The 26040-nt window shown below is 46.0% G+C and overlaps 2 protein-coding genes across 3 annotated transcripts in view; both read left to right on the forward strand.

Moving 5' to 3' along the window:
* LOC130115273 (rho guanine nucleotide exchange factor 17-like) overlaps window positions 1-20490 on the forward strand; it is a 131770-nt gene extending 111280 nt beyond the window's left edge. The window contains exons 9-24 of the mRNA XM_056282886.1: window positions 1241-1326; window positions 1973-2091; window positions 3022-3229; window positions 3580-3653; window positions 6597-6680; window positions 7478-7581; window positions 8608-8744; window positions 9412-9531; window positions 10226-10493; window positions 11039-11125; window positions 11238-11305; window positions 11721-11869; window positions 12361-12535; window positions 14639-14734; window positions 15274-15456; window positions 16197-20490. Of these exons, the coding sequence (XP_056138861.1) occupies window positions 1241-1326; window positions 1973-2091; window positions 3022-3229; window positions 3580-3653; window positions 6597-6680; window positions 7478-7581; window positions 8608-8744; window positions 9412-9531; window positions 10226-10493; window positions 11039-11125; window positions 11238-11305; window positions 11721-11869; window positions 12361-12535; window positions 14639-14734; window positions 15274-15456; window positions 16197-16420 (2182 nt within the window). The 3' untranslated portion in view covers window positions 16421-20490. The remainder of the gene's footprint in view (window positions 1-1240; window positions 1327-1972; window positions 2092-3021; window positions 3230-3579; window positions 3654-6596; window positions 6681-7477; window positions 7582-8607; window positions 8745-9411; window positions 9532-10225; window positions 10494-11038; window positions 11126-11237; window positions 11306-11720; window positions 11870-12360; window positions 12536-14638; window positions 14735-15273; window positions 15457-16196) is intronic.
* A 2254-nt stretch (window positions 20491-22744) lies between these two features.
* The window catches only part of relt (RELT TNF receptor), a 58470-nt gene continuing 55174 nt past the window's right edge, over window positions 22745-26040 (forward strand). For both annotated transcript variants that reach the window (XR_008810531.1, XM_056283919.1), the window contains exon 1: window positions 22745-22888. The gene's annotated coding sequence lies outside the window, so the exon portion shown is untranslated. The remainder of the gene's footprint in view (window positions 22889-26040) is intronic.

The following is a 26040-nucleotide window of genomic DNA, read 5'->3' on the forward strand; positions in this document are numbered from 1 at the left end:
CACGCGCTTGTGAAGCCGTATATAATATACAATCACATGCGGTGACGCTTTACATTAAATGCATGTAATAAGTGTTACTTAATAGGCAATAAGGCTCTTATAAGTCCTTATTACATTATTATGTGTTAATAAGACTATAATAAGAGTTAGGTAATGTGTAATCAGGCCCTTAGTCCTTATTACATTATTAGGTGTTAATAAAAATATAATAAGTCTTAGATAATAGGTAATAAGGCCCTTATAAGTCCTTATTAACATTATTATGTGTTAATAAGATTATGATAATCAATCAATAAATCAATCAGATTTTATTTGTATAGCACTTTTCATACAAACAAATGTAACACCAAGTTCTTCGCACAATAAAACAATTAATCCCTCCCAAAAAAATAAAAATAAAAGTACAGACAAGTTTAAAGCTGAGTTAGTAAAATAAGTAAAAGTGCCATAAACACTGATTAATTAAAAGTAACAACAATCAGAGCAGAATATATTAAAATAGCAAAATATATAAAACACACTCAGACACACACTATGAATTTAGCTGTAAGCTGTTTCAAAAAGTAAGGTTTTTAACTTGCTTTTAAATGTTTCGAGTGTGGGGGGCCTCTCTCAAGTCCTCAGGCAGGGCATAAATAGGAAATGCAACTTCCCCCGCTCTAGACCTAGCATGAGGGATGGTTAAAAGACCACTCGGGAGAACTCTAGATAATAGGTAATAAGGCTTTTATAAGTCATAACTAGCATTTTTGTAGACTTAACTTTCAATAACTTTTGATCATGAGTGTCCTTAGAAAGGTTTGTGCAGATTGGATGTACAACCTAGGACGAGTGTGGAAAAAGTAGGTTTGCCTTATTTCGCAAGCGCCATCTAGTGGCTCATAACGTGTCTATGACGCCCTTATTAACGCTTAAATAGATAGTCATGTTAATATGTATTTTATAAGGGCTTATAAGGACCTTATTACCTATTAACTGACACTTATTACATGCACTTAATTTAAAGCATTACCTCACATACTTGTAAATGGACAATGTGTGCACATATAAGCTTGCGAAGAAGCATTTTTTTTACTTTATGCATTTGCACACACTCCAGCTGATGATGTATCAGATATGGGCAAAATTCACAAACTCTCCCTCCCTCTCTCTCTCTCTCTCTCTCTCTCTCTCTCTCTCTCTCTCTCTCTCTCTCTCTCTCTCTCTCTCTCTCTCTCTCTCTCTCTCTCTCCTGTCTCAGGTACTCTGCTGCTAGTATGATTGATACTTCCAGTAAATACAAATTTCTGTGGAAACTCCCACTTGAGGACGTGGAGATGGTGAAAAGTAAGACACATTCTCCGATTCTGGCTTATCATTGCTGACGCAAGGAGGGGGGGGGGCTCTCATTGTTGAGTTTGTCAAAATATTTCCGTATCAAAATATACATTTATGCCACAAGACATTTAAAACAACCATCCTGAAGATCGTTGTTTTTGTTTAATTTATGGGACCTTTTTGATGATACTGGTAATTGCATTGGCATTCGATCGCTACAAATCCAAGACCCTGTCAGAAGCAACAGTCTCCCGTGCTGTTGTGTCAACGCCTTTCCCAACGCCCAACAAAAAAACATGGTTGAACCAGGGTTTTAGATATCGATGTTGTAGTATCTGCTGGTGAGGGTTTTCTATGAGCTCAGTCTGTCGTGTCAAAACAACTTCGCTTCGCCCTATTCTTGCATATTTGGCTGCTAAGGTGAAGACATAAAAGACTTGGCAGCGGATAGTTTTTCCCCAAAAAAAGTTCTACATGACAGTGACTATTGTGTTCATACTGTGGATTATCTTAAACACACCAGCGATACTAAGTATCAAGTAGGACATACACTTTCAGCATTGCATCTTTAATATGTTACTCTATTGCCTTGTTGTTTTGATGAATTTGCTTGCTGGGAGGTTCTCTCGTGACTACTGCTTTGCTTGTGTAATAGGCTCCTCCCAGGCGACGAACAAGGAGAGTATCCAGAAGATGATCGGTCGACTAGATGAGGATCTGAGCACACTGAGTCAGATCAGTAAACTGTCTGAGACCCTCAGCTTCCCTCACCAGGTACTGTAGTGGCTTTCCCAACACCTCCTCCATTTCTCCTGTCCTCCTGACCAGTCGTCCTCTGTATCTCCTCATTTCCTGTCTCTAATGACCAGGGGTCGATTTGAGGTGAATGCCATCCCCCCACCTTTTAAACAAATTGACAAAATCCAACCTTTCATAAAACTGCCATCCTCCTTTCAATCCCCGGTGGGCTAATGGAGCTATGTGACATATGTATAAAGAAATGTTTTAACGATATTTAAATTCTAACCATATTGGAGATTTGCATACACTTGGTGTCAGAAAATCGTTCATGCTTAAGACTGTGTAGGTCTATGGCTAAAAAAAAAAAAGGTTTAAAAAGGGGATTATGGGGCATCCGGGTGGCATGGCGGTCTATTCCGTTGCCTACCAGTATGGGGATCGCCAGTTCGAATCCCCGTGTTACCTCTGGCTTGGTTGGGCATACCTACAGACACAACTGGCCGTGTCTGTGGGTGGGAAGCCAGATGTGGGTATGTGTCCTGGTCGCTGCACTAGCACCTCCTCTGGTTGGTCGGGGCACCTGTTCAGGGGTAGGGGGAACTGGGGGCAATAGCGTGCAGCCCTCCCCAGATCAGCAGAGGGGATGGAGCAGCGACCAGGACAGCTCGGAAGAGTGGGGTAATTAGCTGGGTACAACTGGGGAGAAAAAGGGGGGAAAGCCAAAAAAAAATGTGATTGTGGTTTTCTTAAACCCCTCCATCCACCACCAGGATGGGCGTCGCCACCAGACCGCTTGAATTGTATTATTTTCTTTACAAATCGACCACTGGCTGTGACGTTGAGTTGTTAAAGGAGTTACCCTGTCAGCTGATCTTGCAGGTCGTTAATGCTCTATAAAATGTATTATCTTCTCTGCCTGTCTGCTGGTCCTTCTTCTTTTCTGTCCCTCCATCTCTCTCTCAGTCCTTAGACGAGGTGATAAAGGATCTGATGGCCTCGGTGCACAGGGAGCTGTCTGACAAGCAGTCTCTGGCCTTCAGCATGACCTTCCTGCCCACCAAGTTGGAACTGACGACAGCCTCCGCCGAGAACAACTTTGTATTCGAGTTCAGTACTCCCGACGCTCGCTCCAACTTCGAACAGGCATTCGAGGAGGCCAAGAAGAAGCTAGGTAAAAGAAACACAGCCGGTCTGGTATTGTGAGACCAACGGCTGCGGAAGTGATTTGAATAAGGATGCCTTTGTTTATGGTCGCTATGAAACACGACATGCCGGTGTAAAACTGCATCTTCAGAAATCAACAAAGGTCGTAAGAAAGTTAACATATCCAGCTGGTAAATCTGTTAGTATATTTTATTAACTTTACCGCAGTTCTAGCAAGAGTTTTCTCGTTTCGAAGAAGTTCACTTCTCCACTGGTGGATCTTTTTCTTCTGTGTTTCCCCTAATTTTATGTGCGGCATTGTGCTAATATATAGATGAGGTGGACCTATTTTTCACGTGTCATGTGTCTCATGTGTAGCTATGAACAAGGACCAGTGGGACCCAGAGTTTCTGAAGGCTATTCCCATCATGAAGACACGCAGTGGGATGCAGGTGAGAGCCACAGAGATTGTGTTTGGTCATCACTGTTGATGAGGAGCTGAGCAGGTCATAGGTGTGTATACAGCTTTCATGTAGTTGGGCATGGCTGCACTTCCCGCATCCAAATCTAACCAGTCTGCATTAGCTGAGACGTCTGGACACTCAAAAGTCAGTCTGATCAGCCCGGCCACTTCATGAGGCGGATGGGCTTACATTCTGTTGGTAACCCCGAATAGTTCAGGCGCGCATAGAGCCGAACCACGTCATCGAACCAGAGCACATGGGTACTCCCACACACGCCGGCGACGTTGTCATGCTCACATCCTCCTCTCAATAGAAGCTGTAGTTGTACAGAGCAGCGTAATATCTGTGTACATTGCTTCTGTTTTCTCAAGTCAGCCTTGTGCATGCCCTACTGCCATTACAAACACAGGGAACAAGAGCGTAATCTCCCATGTACCCAGAGCCGTTGTGAGGGTTAAATATTTCAATAACACAAGATAGCTAACAGGAAATCGGACACGCAGATCTGACCGAAGAGACTGTATTTTATTGTCTGGTGTGGACGCTCACCACACTGTGTTCAGGCTGATACAGAGGCTGCATTGAGACGATGTGTAACCAAGGTGTATGTGTATGCTTTAATACACATAGTGGCCTGGGCTGCTGCTTTAAACATCAAGTGTTGGGGCATCCGGGTGGCGTGGCAGACTATTCCGTTGCCTACCAACACGGGGATCGCCGGATCGAATCCCCGTGTTGCCTCCGGCTTGGTCGGGCGTCCCTACAGACATGATTGGCCGTGTCTGCGGGTGGGAAGCCGGATGTGGGTATGTGTCCTGGTCGCTGCACTAGCACCTCCTCTGGTTGGTCGGGGCACCTGTTCAGGGGTAGGGGGAACTGGGGGCAATAGCGTATTCCTTCCATGCACTACGTCCCCCTGGCAAAACTCCTCACTGTCAGGTGAAATGAAGCGGCTGGTGACTCCACGTGTATCATGTGGTAGTCCGCAGCCCTCTCCGGATCGGCAGAGGGGGGGTGGAGCAGCGACTGGGACGGCTCGGAAGAGTGGGGTAATTGGCCGGACACAATCGGGGCGAAAAAAAAATCCAAATAAAAATAAAAAATATATAGAAAGTGTTGTTCTCAAACAGCCTGACTGGTGAGAGGGAAAATAGGAACTGGGCACGGATTTAATCAACTGACATCGCAGGCAGGCCTCAAAATAAACTTGTCAGAGTTACAGTGATGTTGACTGAAGTGCACACTGCCTTCTCTCATAGTGTATAACATACACTCACTGGCCACTTTATTAGGTACACCTTGCTAGTACCGGGTTGGACCCCCTTTTGCCTTCAGAACTGCCTTAATCCTTCGTGGCATAGATTCAACAAGGTACTGGAAACATTCTTCAGAGAGTTTGGTCCATATTGACATGATAGCATCACGCAGTTGCTGCAGATTTGTCGGCTGCACATCAATGATGCGAATCTCCCGGTCCACCACATCCCAGAGGTGCTCTATTGGATTGAGATCTGGTGACTGTGGAGGCCATTTGAGTACAGTGAACTCATTGTCATGTTCAAGAAACCAGTCTGAGATGATTCGAGCTTTATGACATGGCGCGTTATCCTGCTGGAAGTAGCCATCAGAAGATGGGAACACCGTGGTCATAAAGGGATGGACATGGTCAGCAACAATACTCAGGTAGGCTGTGGCGTTGACACGATGCTCAATTGGTACTAAGGGGCCCAAAGTGTGCCAAGAAAATATCCCCCACACCATTACACCACCACCACCAGCCTGAACCGTTGATACAAGGCAGGATGGATCCATGCTTTCATGTTGTTGACGCCAAATTCTGACCCTACCATCCGAATGTCGCAGCAGAAATCGAGACTCATCAGACCAGGCAACGTTTTTCCAATCTCCTATTGTCCAATTTTGGTGAGCCTGTGCGAATTGTAGCCTCAGTTTCCTGTTCTTAGCTGACAGGAGTGGCACCCGGTGTGGTCTTCTGCTGCTGTAGCCCATCTGCCTCAAGGTTCGACGTGTTGTGCGTTCAGAGATGCTCTTCTGCATACCTCGGTTGTAATGAGTGGTTATTTGAGTTACTGTTGCCTTTCTATCAGCTCGAAACAGTCTGGCCATTCTCCTCTGACCTCTGGCATCAACAAGGCATTTTCGCCCACAGAACTGCCGCTCACTGGATATTTTCTCTTTTTCGGACCATTCTCTGTAAACCCTAGAGATGGTTGTGCGTGAAAATCCCAGTAGATCAGCAGTTTCTGAAATACTCAGACCAGCCCGTCTGGCACCAACAACCATGCCACGTTCAAAGTCACTTAAATCACCTTTCTTCCCCATTCTGATGCTCGGTTTGAACTGCAGCAGATCGTCTTGACCATGTCTACATGCCTAAATGCATTGAGTTGCTGCCATGTGATTGGCTGATTAGAAATTTGCGTTAATGAGCAGTTGGACAGGTGTGCCTAATAAAGTGGCCGGTGAGTGTATAGTCCACTAACACAGCACGCGAGTAAATATACTAATAGTTTGTGCTTATTTGTTGTGTCTCTCCAGTTCTCGTGTGCTTATTTGTGTATCTCCAGTTCTCGTGCGCTTATTTGTTGTGTCTCTCCAGTTCTCATGTGCTTATTTGTTGTATCTCCAGTTCTCATGCACTTATTTGTTGTGTCTCTCCAGTTCTCATGTGCTTATTTGTTGTGTCTCTCCAGTTCTCGTGTGCTTATTTGTGTATCTCCAGTTCTCGTGCGCTTATTTGTTGTGTCTCTCCAGTTCTCATGTGCTTATTTGTTGTATCTCCAGTTCTCATGCACTTATTTGTTGTGTCTCTCCAGTTCTCATGTGCTTATTTGTTGTATCTCCAGTTCTCATGCACTTATTTGTTGTGTCTCTCCAGTTCTCATGTGCTTATTTGTTGTGTCTCTCCAGTTCTCATGTGCCTCTCCAAGCCACAGCTCCCCAGACAGTGGCTGTGAGGTGTGGGTCTGTAACAGTGATGGTTATGTGGGACAAGTGAGTAAATATTTCAGTCAGTTTATTTGTCAGTCCGTCAGTACGTTGCTGACCCAGGGCTTTCATTGTTTGAGTACATTACATTGCAACTACAAGTGAATGCTTTGTGATGTTCATAAAAAGCTTTTGTACAAGTTTCCCATCAGGCATTTATCCTCCCTCTATCTGCTGCTGTTATCACAGCATTGCCTGTGGCCACTTTGTTTCTTATCTGATGTACCAAAGAGAAATATTTGACATTAAAAAGAAAACTTGTGGGCGTCCAGGTGGCGTGGCGGTCTATTCCGTTGTCTACCAACACGGGGATCTCCTGTTTGAATCCCCGTGTTACCTCCGGCTTGGTCGGGCGTCCCTACAGACACAATTGGCCGTGTCTGCGGGTGGGAAGCCGGATTGTGGGTATGTGTCCTGGTTGCTGCACTAGTGCCTCCTCTGGTCGGCTGCGGGGGGACGGGGGAGTAGCAGCGTGATCCTCCCACACGCTACGTCTCCCCTGGTGAAACTCCTCGCGGTCAGGTGAAAAGAAGCGGCCGGGGACTCCACATGTATCAGAGGAGTCATGTGGTAGTACGCAGCCCTCCCTGGCTCGGCAGAGGGGGTAGAGCAGCAACCGGGACAGCTCGGAAGAATGGGGTAATTGGCCGGATACAATTGGGGAGAAAAAAAGGGGGGGGGGAACTTGTTTCTCGTTTTACCGATTACCGGATTGTTTCTCGTGCCTTTCAAATGGTGTGGAAAAGATTTTTTTTTTTTTTTATCGGTCAGTTTTCGCTGATGTGATAACCCTGCCTCTTCAGGTGTGCTTGTTGAATATCAAGGATGAGCCCACAGTGGAAGCCTGCATTGCTGTCTGCTCCGCAAGGATAATTTGTATTGCTGCTGTTCCAGGGCTAAAGGGAAGGTCTGTCTACACACACGCACTCACACACACACACACACACACACACACATACAAAGGCAAACTTACTTCCATGTAAGCAAGGGACCGAGTTGTGCACAAAGCCTCACAGTGAAGCTCAGTTGACTCCAGACTCTTGATTATTAGTTCTAAGTCCCTCCAGCCATGCCTTGCTTAATGTTACAGAGAAACTCTGAGCCAGGCGTTGTCACAGCTAAAGTCTCCTGAAGTTGCATAAAAATGCAAATAAGTGGGCATCCGGGTGACATGGCGGTCTATTCCGTTGCCTACCAACTCGGGGATCGCCCGATCGAATCCCTGTGTTGCCTCCGGCTTGGTCGGGTGTCCCGACAGACACAATTGGCTTTGTCCTGGTCGCTGCACTAGCGCCTCCTCTGGTCGGCAGGGGCGCCTGTTCGGGGGGGGGGGGATAGCGTGATCCTCCCACGCGCTACATCCCCCTGGCGAAACTCCTCACTGTCAGGTGAAAGAGTGACTCCGCATGTATTGGAGGAGGCATGTGGTAGTCCGCAGCCTTCCCCGGATCAGCAGAGGGGGGCGGGGCAGCGGCCGGGACGGCTCGGAAGAACGAGGTAATATGGAATGTGGAAATGAGAGGTCAAGACATGAGCCATTAATGTGTTTCAGACACCTACCGTACAAGTTATTCCACAGCAACAAGTTATTGTTACCGCGTCCAAACACACACACACACACACACACACACACACACACACATACACACACACACACACACAGTGGTTCTTTACCTTTTCCTCTAATATGCCAGAAGACACAAACGCCAAATGACAGCACACCATGTGTACCTAAACCTTACGGTGTGTATTTCATCTAAGACTTCAGGTTGTATTAATATGGAGCTGAAACTGTGTTGTCATCGAGTCACTTCATCAGCTCCCTGTAGTCGAACCTCGGCAGTTTGTTAATCATTAACTTGACTTTCTCGCCTCACATTTTAGTTCTCGGCTCTGTTATCTGAATCCTGTTTTTGATTCTTTCACTCCAAAGGGAACGTGGAGGAGAGTCCGCCATTGCTCCACCCACTGCTGTGTCCGGCCACGCACACTCCCAGCAGCAGCAGCAGCAGCAGCAGCTCCACATCTCCATCTCCCATTCCTCACTGCAGCTGTCTGAGCACCCGTCAGGTTAGGCTGTGCTGGTGTTATGCTACACATAATGAGCGTCAGGATCACTGTGCCGCGGAGACATGCTTTTTCTTTTTCTTTTTTTGTCATTGTCTGTGGTTATTATTCTGCTTTATTAAAGATGGGTTTTTGGAGTGAAGTGGACTAATATGCTAGAATCCCAACACTAAGGTTCACAGATCAGTATTGCTTTCGGGTCGGCTAAGTGTCACAGGGAAAATAACTTGCAGTGCTGGGTGGGGAGCCGGCAGTGGCAAGTAACATCCCCTACAGGTGGGGTGCCCGCACAGCTGCAGGTGGATCCAAAGGAGATAGCGTGAGTGCTGTATTTCCCCAGAGAGACCTGCAGCTGGCAGGTAAAAAGCAGCAGCCTGCAACACCACATGCATCACACACATGAGTGTCTACAAGCTCCTCAAACACTGCAGGCATTGTGCAATGTCAGGGGAAGGGTTTGCCAAATTGGAAGAAAAAAGAGGAGAAAATTCCACAAGGGTTCAAGAAACAAAAAAAAACAACAAAAAACACCATTGAGTTTCCTTGGTCTGATAATGAGGTCAGATATATTTCATGGCAGCTGATGTGCTTTTGCTGTTTCTACTGATGCAATGAGAGTTCCACACTTTATTTTGAATGCATGTTTTATATCAAATTTGATTTTTCCCAGGAGCACAAGCAGAGCTTGTTCCATTCGACAGCGATGACACGGATGACGAGGACTCTCCCAGCCCCTCCTCCACCTTACAGAGTCAGGCCAGTCACTCCACCATATCCTCCAACTATGGCAGTGAGTAACAATGCACAAATGTTTCTCATCTCTCCCTCAGTCACTTGAGTTTGAAGTCGAACGAGTTACTGGGGTATATCATGCAGACACACATATACACGTAGACGTGGCTAGAGAACAGTTCCCCCAGTTCTCCCTCCGGCTTGGCCGGGGGTCCCTACAGACACAATTGGCCGTGTCTGCGGGTGGGAAACCAGATGTGGGTATGTGTCCTGGTTCCTTCACTAGTGCCTCCTCTTGTCGGTTGGAGCGCCTGTTTGGGGAGGAGGGGGAACCGGGGGGGGAATAGCGTGATCCTCCCATGCGCTACGCCCCCCTGGTGAAACTCCTCACTGTCAGGTGAAACTTCTCACTGTCAGGTGAAAAGAAGCGGCTGGTGACTCCACTTGTATCGGAGAGGCATGTGGTAGTCTGCAGCCTTCCCCGGCTCGGCAGAGGGGGAGGAGCAGTGGAGGAGTGGGGTAATTGGATGGGTACATTTTGGGAGGAATAAAAAAAGGTAGAAAGATACAAAAAAATAATAAAATAAGTGCAATAAATATGGGTGAAGTGATACGGCTCCTGTGATGTGATAGTAAATACCACACGGCTCTTGGCCAATCGGATCACAAACGACACTTATACAAACATGGATTGTGACCTTTCCCCTTCCCTTCCCCTACTGTACAATCTCCTCCCTCTGTCTGCCCAAAAGATGAGGAGGGCCCAGGTTCCAAGGACATGGCTACAGAGACCACCAGCAGTGAGGAGGAGCAGGAGTTCCCAGCTCCCAGCCCCTACAGAGCTGCGGGCAGGTTAGGGGGTGGGGTTGGTGGTCGCACCCATGCAGAGAGCTCCATGGACGGGCGTGCCATGCGACGATCCTCCCGAGGTTCGTTCACCAGGGCTAGCCTGGAGGACCTGCTCAGCATCGACCCCGAGGCCTACCAGAGCTCAGTGTGGCTGGGCACAGAGGATGGATGGTGTGTGCACTTACACACATACGAACACACACATGCCCACACAGAAGACATGTTGTCTTTACTCATGTTTCTTTCTCGATGTCTCCGCATCAAGGATGGTGGGATTGCTGTTCAAGTTGTACAATAAATACACAAATACATATATAACTACACTTGTTCAGACAAAAAAGCAGATAAGAGGTATACCCAAGGCTCAGCATTTTCGGTTTTTAGTATTCAAAGCCATCCAGCATGCTACATTTTGCCACAAGAGGGCACTGTTACATAACCTCACACGAACAGGAACGACTTTTGGATCCGTGAAAACACAAAATCCAGGTGAAAATCCGTTTAAAAATCTGGGTATTTTTCGATGAAAATTGGTTAAAACCGAAATGCTGAGCCTTGGGTATACCACTTCCTTTTTTTTTTGTACATTGCTTCTGTTTGTGAGGTGAAAATATCCGCCATACTTGTAGTTGGTGAATAAGTTCATGATCTCACTATTTTTTCCACCCCAACCACTTCAGCGTTTAACTATCTGGGTTTATGTTATTGTCTTTCAGTATCCATGTGTACCAGTCCTCAGACAACATCCGTAACCGTAAAAACAGCATGAAGATGCAACACACAGCCTCCATCCTGTGTATACTGTATGTCTGTTTTTTTTACTCAGGAACCCCTTTTGTGTTTTCTGTTATAGTAGACGGCTAAAGGAATTCTCTCGCTCATCCCCTCTTTCTTCCTTCTCGTCACCTCCTTCAGATATTTGGACAACAAAGTGTTTGTGTCCCTGGCCAATGGAGAGGTGATTGTCTATCAGAGGGAGGCAGGTAAGTTGGAAACGTGGACTTCAGGGGACTGATGGAGAATCTGGAGAATTCCCCAACCTGGGCTGCATTTGGCTTACAGTTTTATCTCATTTTTACCTCACTACCTCATATGGGAGTTCTGTTGTGTCAAGTGTTGAGATAATTTACATACTTTCAAATATGCAGCCAATCTGCATGTATAAAGTGTTGCATATTGTCTACACAACAGTATAGCTAACTTCCATTGTACAAGCCTATACCCACAGGTGACCACCAGGACTAATAGTATAACAACGTGGCTAACAATATATACTCTTGAGTTTCGCAACTTCAGCTGCATGTTGTTCAGTACTTCAGAATCACCCCATTGGTTTTATTATTGCTGATTACCGTTCTGTATTTTTGCTTCTTATTGCCCCCCATCTGCTTTCATCAGGTAGTTTCTGGGATGCCCAATCTTCACAGACATTGGTTCTGGGCACGTCTAGTTGCCCTGTAACCAAAATGGTCCCAGTGGGAGGAAAGCTTTGGTGTGGATCACAGAACAGAGTCCTCATTATCAACACTATCACACTGGTACAAGAGGTAGGTGGATGGTGGAGGGGAGGTTTGAATATTCAAAGCAAACAGGGTAGGAATGGATGATAAAAGATAAAGATGGAGAGCAGCGAGTAGATGGGCAAGCAGATGGTTGAACGCAACTATTGAAATGAAGGACAAAGAGATGGCTAGGTAGATGGGGTTGATGTGGACCATGAAACAAGATGAAAAGGCAGCAGAGCACTTGTACTCTGTTGCTGATGTTGATGATTTCATTACACTGTTCTTCTCCTTTCACCTGTGACACACTGAACATGATGAACAGACTACCTGGAATACTGAGGTCAAACAATATTTTCATATACTTTTCCTCTCTCTCTCTCTCTCTCTCTCTCTCTCTCTCTCTCTCTCTCTCTCTCTCTCTCTCTCTCTCTTTTCTTCTTCCTCTCGGTCCCTTGTATTCTCCCTGCCTCTTTTTTTCTCCCTTCTCGCCGTCTATTTCTTCACCACCGCCCATCAACCCCCAACCCTGACAGCACTGGTTCCAGGTGGGCACGGACAGCAGTCGGTGTGTGACGTGCATGGTGGCGTACGGGCAGGGCGTGTGGTTGGCGTTGCAGGGCAGTGCACAGGTCAGACTTTACCATGCTCAGACCTTCGAGAGCCTCACTGATGTGGATGTGGCACCCGCTGTGCACAAGATGCTAGCAGGTAATGCTCAAAATATGTAGGACTATAGAAATACACACACACAGGAAGATGGAGTCCACTGTATGTATATGCTAGCTGTAAGTAGCAAGACTCACACACACTGACTGTAAATGTACACACACATATACAGTGGTGCTTGAAAGTTTGTGAACCCTTTAGAATTTTCTATATTTCTGCATAAATATGACCTAAAACATCATCTGATTTTCACACAAGTCCTAAAAGTAGATAAAGAGAACTCAATTAAACAAATGAGACAAAAATATTATATTTGGTCATTTATTTATTGAGGAAAATTATTCAATATTGCATATCTGTGAGTGGCAAAAGTATGTGAACCTTTGCTTTCAGTATCTGGTGTGACCCCCCCCCCCCCCCATCCCTTGTGCAGCAATTAACTGCAACTAAATGTTTCTGGTAGCTGTTGATCAGTCCTGCACATCGGCTTGGAGGAATTTTAGCCCATTCCTCCGTACAGAATGGCTTCAACTCCGGGATGTTGGTGGGTTTCCTCACATGAACTGCTCGATTCAGGTCCTTCCACAACATTCCGATTGGATTAAGGTCAGGACTTTGACTTGGCCGTTCCAAAACGTGAACTTTATTCTTCTTTAACCATTCTTTGGTAGAAGGACTTGTGTGCTTAGGGTCGTTGTCTTGCTGCGTGACCCACGTTCTCTTGAGATTCAGTTCCCGGACAGATGTCCTGACATTTTCCTTAAGAATTCGCTGGTATAATTCAGAATGCATTGTTCCATCAGTGATGGCAAGCCGTCCTGGCTCAGCTGCAGCAAAACAGGCCCAAACCATGATACCACCACCACCATGGTTCACAGACGGGATAAGGTTCTTATGCTGGAATGCAGTGTTTTCCTTTCTCCAAATATAACACTTCTCATTTAAACCAAAACATTCTACTTTGGTCTCATCCGCCCACAAAACATTTTTCCAATAGCCTTCTGGCTTGTCCACCTGATCTTTAGCAAACTGCAGATGGGAAGCAATGTTGTTTTTGGAGAGCAGTGGCTTTCTCCTTGCAACCCTACCATGCACACCATTGTTGTTCAGTGTTCTCCTGATGGGGGCCTCATGAACATTAACATTAGCCAATATGAGAGAGGCCTTTAGTTGCTTAGAAGTTACCCTGGGTTCCTTTGTGATCTGGCCGACTATTACATGCCTTGCTTTTGGAGTGATCTTTGATGGTCAACCACTCCTGTGGAGGGTAACAATGGTCTTGAATTTCCTCCATGTGTACACAACCTGTCTGACTGTGGATTGGTGGAGTCCAAACGCTTTAGAGATGGTTTTGTAACCTTTTCCAGCCTGATGAGCATCAACAACGCTTTTTCTGAGGTCCTCAGAAATCTCCTGTGTTCTTACCATGATGCACTTCCACAAACATGTGTTGTGAACACCAGATTTTGATAGATCCCTGTTCTTTAACTAAAACAGGGCGCCCACTCACACCTGATTGTCATCCCATTGATTGAAAACACCGGACTCTAATTTCACCTTCAAATTAACTGCTAATCCTTGGGGCTCACATACTTTTGCCACTCACAGATATGTAATATTGGATCATTTTCCTCAATAAATAAATGACCCAAGTATAATATTTTTGTCTCATTTGTTTAATTGGGTTCTCTTTATCTACTTTTAGGACTTGTGTGAAAATCTGATGATGTTTTAGGTCACATTTATGCGGAAATATAGAAAAGTCTAAAGGGTTCACAAATTTTCAAGCACCACTGTATGCTTATTAAACATCTTCAGACCTGCTACCAAAATCATGTAAATTGTCAAACTGGCTGGTGAGTGGACTTTGTGGAGGCGTTGCATCTTTGTAACACTAGATGGCGTAAACAGTTTAGATGCCAGAATTATTCCAACTTTGTCCAGCAATGCTTAACGGCAGTTTCCCTTTGATCACACCCCTCTTTATCTCGTCTCACTTCCTCCTAAATCTTAATACCCACTTCCTCCTTCCCTCCGCTAACAACTTCCTCTCCCCTCCAAAATCTTCTTACTTACTTCCGTCCTTCCTACCCTCCACTCCGCTCCTTCAACTATCCTTCCTCTTTCGCTCTCTCTCCATCCCAGGGTCAGACGCAATTATCAGACAGCACAAGGCAGCCTGCCTGAGAATCACAGCACTGCTGGCCTGTAAGGACCTACTATGGATTGGTACAAGCGCAGGTAAAAATCACTGATAAACCCAAGGGCATGTTGGAGAGTCTGGGGTGTTTTTGCTGTATAAATATTGCCAGTGCAGCATTAAAGGAGTCACACATACAGACAGTCAATGACGATAGCAGGGGTGTGCATTTGCTGTGATTTGTGTCTTGGCTAAAAATATGACTACTGTAAAGATAATTTTACAGAAATTTTACAATGATTAACATTTTATTACTTCTTCATTACTTATTAATTTCTCCTTTCCTACATTAGAATAGCCAAATTAATCAAGGAAACTTATTTTGCCTAAAAATAAGCATCACATCACTCTCTTCGTCCGTTGCGGTACAATGGAGCAAAGCAATGACTTTAATTCTTAAAAGGACATGAGTACAAACCTTTGTACATTTATGTTCACAGTCTCGGTGATTGGCCACCAAGTAAGTCAAGCATAGTCAAGCTTTGAACCAGGCAGGGTTTTTAATATTATATGGATGAAGATGACTTGACAGTGATTTGAAAAGAGGTGGCACATTTTAAGCTGGTGTTCCTTTACACAGGGGTGGTCCTTACCTTGGTAATCCCAGCGGTGACCTCTGGGACTGGAGCAAGCTCGCTGAAATCTACCCTGGTGCCTATGGGCTCTGCTCACGGACACACGGGCCACGTTCGTTTCTTAACATCCATCGAACTACCAGAGGGCTTTGACGTCAACTTCCCTCCACCATCCAATGATTGCACAGGTTGATACTATATTTCTGCTTCAAACAGCTCATATCTTTTCTTTCTGCTTCAAACAGCTCATATCTTTTGAAATTGTTGTACGCTTTTATTGAAACTCATCCCTTATACTAAATATCCATGATATGCAATATATGATATACAATGTATGTCAACTTTTTCTATTAGCAAGAGCTTTTCTTTTTTTTTCCCTTTTTCCTCCCCCCAATTACATTTGGCCAATTTACTCCACTCTCCGAGCTGTCCTGGTCGCTGCTGCACCCCCTTTGCCAATCCAGGGAGGGCTGCAGACTACCACATGCCTCCTCCGATACATGTGGAGTCACCAGCCGCTTCTTTTCACCTGACAGTGAGGAGTTTCACCAGGGGGACGTAGGAGGATCACGCTATTCCCCCCTGTTCCCCCTCCCCCCTGAACAGGCGCCCCGACCAACCAGAGGAGGCGCTAGTGCATTGACCAGGACACATATCCACATCGGGCTTTCCCACCCACAAACATGGCCAATTGTGCCTGTAGGGACGCCCGACCAAGCCGGAGGTAACACGGGGATTCGAACCGGCGATCTCCATTATAGTAGGCAACGGAATAGACCGCTATGCTTCCCGGATGCCTAGCAAGATCCTTTTTTTGATTTGTAATCTCTTTGAAAGTTCTGTAGAAGGACTAAATTCACCAAAAAAGTCATGAATTTAAGGATGTAGTACACCTTCCCATGATCTTTAACATCTCTCCACATCCTAGGTACCCACTCGCAGAGCAGCAGCAGCAGCACGGTTGAAGGGGGCAACGAGGGTCTCCAGAGGCGGGACTCCACACGGCGCCGAGCCTCTGCCCACCTGCCCCCCAAAAGCAATCAGCTAGTCATCTCTGGAGGCGATGGCTACGAGGACTTCCGCCTGACCAATAGCAGTGAAACGGTGGGGCGGGATGACAGCACCAACCACCTATTGCTGTGGAGGGTCTGAGACTATTGACTCGATTAGAAGGACCAATCGTAGTCCAACCTGGCCCTCCATTAGTGGACAACTGCAAGCTCTGCCTCTCTCTCGTCTTCTGCCTCCCCTCCGTCTTTTCGGTCTTGCGCATGTCTGCTGGTTTCTGTGTGCAATTCGGGTGTCGACCTCCTTTCGGACAGAGTACGGAAAGTGGTCAGTTTAAATCAGGTTTCTCATGTTAGTATGTGTCTCATGGTATGTGCCGTACTTCACTTAGTCATGTGTGTGCGTGGGTGTTTGAATTTTTCTGGCATGAGGTCTAAACTGTTCACCACAAGCGTTGTCCAGTCTGAAGAAACCTACTCAAGCTCCTTTGCCTTTGCCGACGGAGACCTTGAGGCAAAGGCAAGAAAAGAGGACAGGAACGAGTTATTTGACTTATTGACAAACTATCACATTTGGACTCTTTCGGTGAGAGTGGAAGAAGGGATAAAAGTAAAGGGATGGAAGTTGACAGAGTCAGAAGGCAAAGATGAACTCTTAGGTATAGTGATGCATAGAAATTTGTTTGGAGGGATGGGAGAAGGACTGAACTAAAAACAGGACTCTGGTTAAACAGATGATTTCCTTTCACATGCTCTTCTTGTGGACTGGTCGTCGACCCTGTCACCTTATCTTAGCATGGAGCTGCGGAGAAATGGAGAAAAGAATGAGCACAGCACGCCACACACCATCACTTCTGCTTAACCTGAATCACAGACATTTAACATTGTGACAGTCGGAATGAAAAAAAAACAAAAAACGTGAAAATATAGTAATATATATCTGTGAGTGAAACCGTTTTAAAATGTTCTGACGCAGCTTGCACGTTTTAAAGACCATTTTGATGGTGTTTCCGTCGGTGCGGTTGTGGTTTTTGTCATGTTCGGTTCAGGTGGGCTGGGGAACGTCTACATGTAGATGAGCCCAGAGATTTGCCTGCAAGCTACGAGAGAGGAGAAGCAAGAAGATGTTCGGAAGAGAGGGAGAGAGAGAGAGAGGAGGGGAGGAGATGCCTATTTAACTTAGCCTGGTTGGCCAGCCACGGGTCTGGACAGCGGTCCGCTAACTGCAGATCTGAGGACAGATCTTAGCGAAAGAGCCCTTCAAAAAGTCTGGTTCTGAGTCAGTCAGAGTATCATTTAAGTGCAATATATGCCAAGGGTACCCAACAATAATAATACATATGTATAAAATGACACATTCACGCATGTATAACTCACTCAACAAGTTTCACACAAATAATCACAATAAATCTGTTTATCTTTAATTTTGGGGGGGTTAAGATTCACATGAAATGAGATGAGGCAGTATTCTTTACCTGGATTTTTAAAAAAAACCGCACATCTTAGAGGCTTTTTTTTCCTTCAAGATACCATTTATGCCAAAGCCTTGCTTGTGTTTATGTTCCAACATTGAGAGATAAACAGTTCTTCTCTTGTTGCCAAGCAGACACAACTCTCACTGACTGGTTTTCTGGTTGTTGCTTTTTATTTTGTTTTGTTTTTGACTCTGGCAGGAAGGAATTTGGGAACTATTGCTGAAATGAATGGCAAATACACTTAAAAGGCGCTGGGCTGTAGTGGTAAATAAAGAAAGATCCTTAATGTACAGTATTTATGGTTTTGATTTTAGCGTTTCTTCTTACGGCACTTAATTTATAGCAAAGTTAGCATTCACTATTTCTTGGTGGTTGAGACAGATAAGGCGCAGACTTAAAACCACAGACAAAGACGGAGCGGGGACGGACGGACAGACACACATGCGTGAGTAGGTCAGGGGGACAGACGCAGAGTTGCCCGCACGTGCCGCTAAAACCTAATCCGCCGCACGAATACGCGGGGTGAAAGGTCAGCTCTGCCTCTGTCGCCCAGCAGGTGTCTGTTAAGTGAAGGGTGACTTTAGATTATACACACACGCATACACACGCATGCTTGCTCTCAGGCTATGGGGTTAAGCAGTGATTGTATTTGATCCTCCCCAGCCCAGAAAACCTCTGACTGTACCTTCCCAACCATCTGGACACGTCACCTGTGCTTCCTCTCCTCTAGAGGTTAACTAGCGCTGGGCTAACTGGCCCCCCTGTGGCCAAACGAGGGAAGCTAACGGCTAACTGGCCCCCCTGTGGCCAAACGAGGGAATCTAACGGCTAACTGGCCCCCCTGTGGCCAAACGAGGGAAGCTAACGGCTAACTGGCCCCCCTGTGGCCAAACGAGGGAAGCTAACGGCTAACTGGCCCACTGACCAAACGAGGGAAGCTAACGGCTAACTGGCCCACTGACCAAACGAGGGAAGCTAACGGCTATCTGGCCCACTGTGACCAAAGGAAGGAAGCTAACAGCTAATAGGATTTGCTGAGCGTCTTCCCAGCTGCCTGCCGCTAACCGGTTTAGCCAGTGACCCCTGTGCCTCTACACCAGCCTCATGTCATGTGTGGAGAGGAGCAGCTTGTTTTTTTGTTTTTTGAGTGTTATGATTGAGTGTAAACCGCCAATACAATAAAAAGGTATTTTCTGACCATGGAGAATGCAAAATCGCAACTGGCTAGATCCCTGTGCATGATGGAGAGAGGATGAGATGTTTAAGGGAGATTTTTTTTCTTTCTTTCTTTCATGTTCCCAGATGCCGGCATTGGCTCAGTTGGAATACTTTCAAATCAAAATGATAAATTCACCGTATTTGCTGTAGGGGGACAGGCCAACAGACAGGATTTAGCTTTTTTTTGTTGGAAAGGTGAAAAGTTGTGGCTCTTGGGTTGATGGGGTTTTTCTCTTAAGAGTATTGTTTATTATCTTCACCTGTGCAGTGTTTCTGAAACTGTGAATCGGGCTCCCACATGGGGTCACGGGCCTCTTGTTTCTGGGCCGTTTCACGAGTCAGGATTTCTGGGACGAGACAAAATGGCTGTACGTCCAGTGTCAAAGGTTTAAGCAACCTGTGCTCGGTGGCTCTCCTCGTGTTTCCAGTGTTGGTGAATAACTACAGATCCAGCACACCGCTCATAAGCTGGGGAGCCATTCGACTTCCAATGCAGCTTATTCGGGAAATGGGTTCTGTCCAAAATGTGACCTTTGAGTCTCTTTAAATTCAAAACTGAAGACGTTTCGCCTTAAAGATGTTGCAACTTTAAGTTATATTAAGATTAGTAAGAATTGATCATTGCACAGTCAGCGATAGATAACTGCAGTAAGCATAGTTGGGTTGTGTTTTGTCTTGAGCACAGTGAATTGAAGCAAAGTTGATTCAGCCTCTGAATACTTCGAACACACGTCATTCTTGATATTAAAAAAAATCCTCCACACCGATTTGACCGATTGGGATACATTTAGCACAATTTTTGCATGAAAATGGTGGATCCCTGCTTCATAACTATCACATGAAACTCACGTTATCATCACTGTAACTCTTAGTAACCTGTAAGTAATCACTATGCCAGTATGTGAACGAAGTCTCTTTTTTTGTCGTTGTTGTTGTAAATATTGGAATATATTGCCTTTTTTCTGTACATAGTGCACCCACGGTCCTCAATTGTTGATATGAATCTAATGGCATATTTTTATATACTTGTGTATGGTTTGTTTTTTTGTTTGTATTTTTTTTCCCTCTGGCATGTGCTGTCAGTCACGTTTAAATTATAACTGTCACAAATTATAACTTTACAGAAAAAGAAAAGCCAAGACGGCCTCCGTAGTGGTCAGAGTAATTAAGAGTTTTAACATTGCTGTTTTCTGTGTCAGCCGTGAAAGGGCCACAACTGTGCTCCTTGGCTATTGCAAAGTAGCTGGTGATTCAATGGCCCCGCCGTCTGGGCGTGTATAACAATTTTACTATTGCAACCTCATAGGGGCCTCTGATTCTTAGTACAACCAACACTTGCTGGTTCCCTGAGAGGGGACGGCAACATGGCACCCGAAGCACAACCCCTGGTCAAAACCCTCGTTTATTACTTGCTCTGTCATATCTTGAAGTTGTTCTGGTTGCAGTGCAGTTGGAGTTATTTCCTGTATGTAGCTGTTCCTGTTATGTCACTGTGGGTTCCTCTCTGTAATTAAATCAGCTCACTGGTTTTCGTGTCTTGCTGGTTCTGTTTCATTACCTTCTGCATGATGCTATTTATAACATGACATCTGGTGGACACTTTAGATCCAGAGTGACTCGTAATAGCACCAATTTCCATGCGCTGTGCGCCAGACGGGATGGAGCCCCCCACACTGGCGGCATGAAAGCCAACTGTCTTTGACCAAACGGAGCGACGTGAAACCATCCCATTACTGGCTTCGTCCATATATAACTGTGATGGTGTCGAGGAGGCTCAGCGTAGTCTCAGACCTGCATCCGGTCACTGTCAAAACCAGGTGTATGCACACTTTTAAATATCAAGTTGAAGAATGAATCCATTTATCTATCAGTTGGTAGGTGAGAACTGTTGTCCTATCTGCCTGCCTAACTTTAAAGCCCTAGACAGGCTCTGAAACAGTGCTGCCACTATGGGCTTTACCTCGGGATCACTTCACTTCTCATTTCTGTTCTAACCCACTGACCCATATTGAAGTGTATTGTGATATGATAGCCCTATATACAGCAACTTGTATGAATACGGGCTATTCAAGACACACACATACACAGTTTCTCCCCACTCACATGCAACCAAGTAACAACCCACTCACGTCCACATACCATTCGAACTCACAAAACAGTCGAGCTCTGTGTATAGATGGTGGTGAGATACGAAAAGACTGAATATGCATGCTCACACACATACCCTCTAATGAATGGAGACACACAGGCTTTAGTGCTGAAGAGCACAGAGATCCCCCTGTGTCTTACCAGAACGAGCGATTGATGGGGTGTGTCATTGACTCCCACACTGATTTACTAGTCCGGCCCAGTGGAAAATTTATACGCTGAAATCGAGCGGAAAGTTTCCAATCAACCGATAGGACCTTCCGAAAAACCTGTGTGGCAATAGTACTTGTATATGTATGGCTGAGCTAATTATTTGTACTTCTTTAGCTGTATGCTTCAAGTTGATACCGTCATGGACAGGGTATATAATAATTTACTGCATTTAACAGCAGCACCTCGCCTCTCCCTTCCTCCCTTCGTGTCTTTCAATGTCTCACACAAATGCTTTACGTTATTCTGTTGTTTCTGAGCTCTTCATTCATAATCCAAAAAAAATAATTATTTATATATGAAATACATTCTTATCCCATCATAAACCACACTACCCTTGTGGTGTGTGTGTGCCTAGTGCTGTTTGCCTCACACACACATTAAGATGATGTAGTACAGTGAGGTATAGGACAATAGATCAGACCATAGAGCATAAAGATCAGTGTCTCTCAATCAGGTCCTCAGGTACCACCAGCACTGCTGGTTCTGTGTCAGATGTTCCAGCAGGGTTTTTCCCGACCTGAAACAACAGGTGAATGTAACTGAACTAGCTAGCTACCCCGCAGAACAGAGAAACAGCAGCGCTGATGGCGGCTGAGGACCTGATTGAGAACCGCTGACGACGATCGTTCACGGTCAGCCGAGACTGCTTTTTCAGAACCTATCCTCGTGTGAGCCATACGCCTTATGAGTTATCAGCATGGTCCCGTTCAGGGGAACCCCCCCCCCACTGACAACTGCTGACTCATGCAGACGTTAATATGTAGAAATGTGGGGGAAATTTCGCAAGTCTTTTCACGGTGTCTCAGGGACATTTCTCATCAGCTTTCCAGTGGCGAGCCACCGCGGGCACGCTGCGATTCATTACGCGCACATTGCTGTAGGACATACGTGAGACGATCCGTTATCAGTGAATCACTCCCGATGGACGGCTGCCCGTCAGATAACTGTAAACCCGCAGCGATCCAACGGCTGGCGACGAGTCATCGTCACAGCAAAGGGTCAGGGGGGAGAGAAAAGAGGGAGAGGGAGACGAGACCACGCAGTGAAGTGAGTCTTGACAATACGCTCTCGTTTATTGAAACGGGCTACCGTAGACCGCGCATGCGCAGTAACACTCGGCAGGACCACTGGATAGGTAGGATGAGACGTTTCAACACGGGGGGGGGGGGTTAACTGTAACTAACACACACACGCACACACACACACACACACGCACACACAGCCGAGCTCATTAAAACTCCCTCCCACACACACGTAAGCAGACACGCACACGCGCACGCACGTTAGCCGACACGCGCGTACGCGCGCGCGCACACTCACACACCGGGGTTTCGGCGGTGACGTACTATGAGCTCACTGAGTCAGCTCACTTTGTTTAGTTTTTTTTTTTTGTTTTTTTTACACACGCACCGAGAGGAGCCGGCGAGCGGGACCTCCTTCACACCGGCGCTGTGGTTTTGTGCGTTTCCACTCATTTTTTAACCACGCCACCATACTTAAATTCCGCTGATGATGGTCGTCTCGGATCACTAATTCAGATCAATCTCTCCACCAATCTGGTAAGTCGGAGCAGTTTACCTCGTAAAGCGGGGATTTTGTTGAGCTCTTTTTTTTTGTTTGTTGTCAGTCAACGGTTTAAGATAGCCGTGGCGGTCTCGCCGCAAAACCCGTTTCGGCTGGTTGGGGACGTGGTCTTTGTTTCGGACAGTGGATTAAACCGCCGGGAGACCCCCCGAGTGGGGGGAAGCTTTTGGGTTTTAGCCTTAAAGAGAATCTATCTGACGGTTAAGTTTCCCGGCCGGCTAACGGCCGCGCTTTGTTCACCTCCCAGCCGGTCTGGCAGCCGGGTCCGGGACTCCGGGTCCGGGACTCCGGGTCGTCTAGGAAATAACGCTGTGCGGGTATCGTCAGACCGGTTGTTCTGTCATAGGCAGCTAACTAGTCTGGTTCTAACGGCTTTAAAGTTGGGTCTGCCGGGGTGTCGTTGGCCTCCCCGGTAACCAAGGGTCGGCGTCGTGAGGGAGAAGTCACAGTAACGGCACGGTACGTTGCGTTGCGGTACAGTATCACAGTGTGTGTGTGATGACCTCACTGCGTTTATCACTGGCAGGACCTGACCACCACCGGTCTCTTCCCCCTCCCTCCCTCCCTCCGTGCCCGTCTCTATCCTTGCTATATACTTGCCCCCCCCCTCCCCATCTCCTTTATCCCGGACCTGTTGTTTCTTATGGATGTTAGCTCATCATCATCTTTCCCAATATCAAACAACCAAAACACTCTTGTTTCTAGGCAGTATTCTCATCAACGTTTAGCTCACAACATGCCACCCATACCAGACTGTATGGCCAAATATCATATCGCCGGAATGCAACAGATAACACACACACACACACACACACACACACACACACACACACACACACACACACACACACACACACAAAGTTGATAAGGCCACATTTCATGCCAGGCGGCTGTCCGCGGTTCCTTAGCCCAGTGTCATTTTTGGCAGAGGGGTTCTATTGTCAAAGACTGAATTCCTGTCTGATTATATCAGCAAGAGGCTGTTGACCCCCCCCCCCCGTGACACACACACACAACACACACACTCACACATCCAACCAGAGACGGTTCTGTAAAATGTTGCCCACCCTTGCAAGGCTGGAGGAGCTGCTGTGCCTGTGAGGCTTGGCATGGCAGCCTCGTAGGTTACTTCACCTGTGCTGAGAATACATCTTGTCTTGTGGTGTATTTTTCATTTAACCGCCCTTTTTGTCTCGATGGTAATGATCCTACTTAGAGTACACTACTGTCACACTTTGGTGGTGATTTCGGTTCATTTCAACGAGCGATGGGTTTGTTAGATGGGTGTATGTGTTTGTTTGTTTCAGCACATTACAGCAGAAGAGCATGCACCAGCATCAGAGCTCAATGTGCGTTTTGAATATTTGATTCGGCTCATCAAGACCTAAAATAGAAACGCTGTGGTCTGCATGTTTTCTTGCCAGGGAAGAAACATGCCCGTGTGTGAGCTGAGGTGTGTGGAGATGTGTGGTGGTTGCTGTGTGTTAGATGTGAGATTGGAGCTTCTTCTGGTTTTATCAGACCAAAGTTATCTGTATATATCAGCCCCCCCCCCGCCATCCTTTACCTCGCCTCTGAATTGCTGCGAGTTCTTGTACCGGATTTGCCCCGAGTATCTGTCTCTTCCCTGCCTTTCCTCTAACGTTTAATTTAGTTAATTCAGCTTTTATGTGTAATTTATTTCATCTTAATTTAAAATTCTATTAAAAAAGAATCTACTGACATTTCCAGCTGTTTGTGAGCCTCTGAGTGACCGTCTCTGAAAACGGCTTGGGTCTGTGAGCTCAGCTTGCATGCAGGGGGGAAGTTGGAGGAAAGGCTCATGATCATGAACTCGTCTGCGTGACCGACTTTTTGATACGTCAGCTCCATCCTGTCCTGGACAGTTCTGGAAAACCGTCCTTTGGGGGAGGAATGAGGGAGGGATCAGAGGAGGTGAAGGAGGGCCCAGAGGAGGGAGTTCCCAAACGGAGTTTTGAGTTCATGACCCTCCCTTATGGCCACACACAGCAAGCTAACCTGTGTAAGGCTTCACACACCTTTTCCTTTTTGAAGTTGTTACGCACTAAATAACTATAGAAAATGCAGCTTGATTGATTGATGGATTGATCAGCACAGTACAACCTGATGAATATTAAACTCATGTTGTGTTTGAAGTGATATTAACACAATATGTGTTGTCTAACTGGAAGCACAACTATGTTACAAATCCCACTTTGAATAGTGGAGCAGTTTTTTTTTTAAATTGGTTCGTCTGTGTGTTTCTATTCATGGAGCAAAGTTTAGAATATTTATATTTTACACATTTTGTCACACAAGTTGGGCAAGCCGGTGCACACATTTTGTGCACCAGCTTGCCCAACTGTTAATTAACCCCCTCCAAAGTTGACATATGTCAGTAGAACACACACACACACACACACACACACACACACACACACACACACACACACACACACACACACACACACACACACACACACACACACACACACACACAACCTTAATTAGGAGGTGGTGTAATGAGGGCGTATGGGTGGATTTAACCCAAGCCAACTCTAACCCCCAACTTTCTCTACGCCCCACCCAAGGCATTTGTGGGTTTCCATTGTTGTACATAGGGGTGAAAAGAGCGGGCGTTCTTGCATTTTGGAGAATGCTGGAAATTAGGACAAGTTCAAAGCTGTGAGTAAGCTGGACAAATCTGTCCATTAAAAGAAAAAAAAACAGGAAACAGCAACTCTACTATGACTTGTTTAAAGTTTGATGTGGGGAGACAGAGCGAGAGAGTGAGGATGACGGCAAAGATGACTCCCAAGAGAGATAATCAGATTCACCTGACGTGAATGAGAGAAAAGCGAGTGGGGGCGACACCTACTGAGAGAGGAGTGGTGAGGAAAGAGAGAGAAGGTCAGAGAAGTCACATGAGACGGCTGGAGGAAATGTTGGATGCCAGAGAAATACAGGATGCTTATCCTGTACAAGTACAACGTATAACTTCCTGCTGTGACTGGACAGTGTTTCATTTGAGGTCTTTGTTTTTTTTTTCAAAAGCAGTGCGTAAGAGATGGAGAGAGAGAGAGAGAGAGAGAGAGAGAGAGAGAGAGAGAAAACAGGGGGGAGTGGC

The sequence above is a fragment of the Lampris incognitus genome, chromosome 7 (assembly GCF_029633865.1).
Source record: "Lampris incognitus isolate fLamInc1 chromosome 7, fLamInc1.hap2, whole genome shotgun sequence".
NCBI classification, from domain to species: domain Eukaryota; kingdom Metazoa; phylum Chordata; class Actinopteri; order Lampriformes; family Lampridae; genus Lampris; species Lampris incognitus.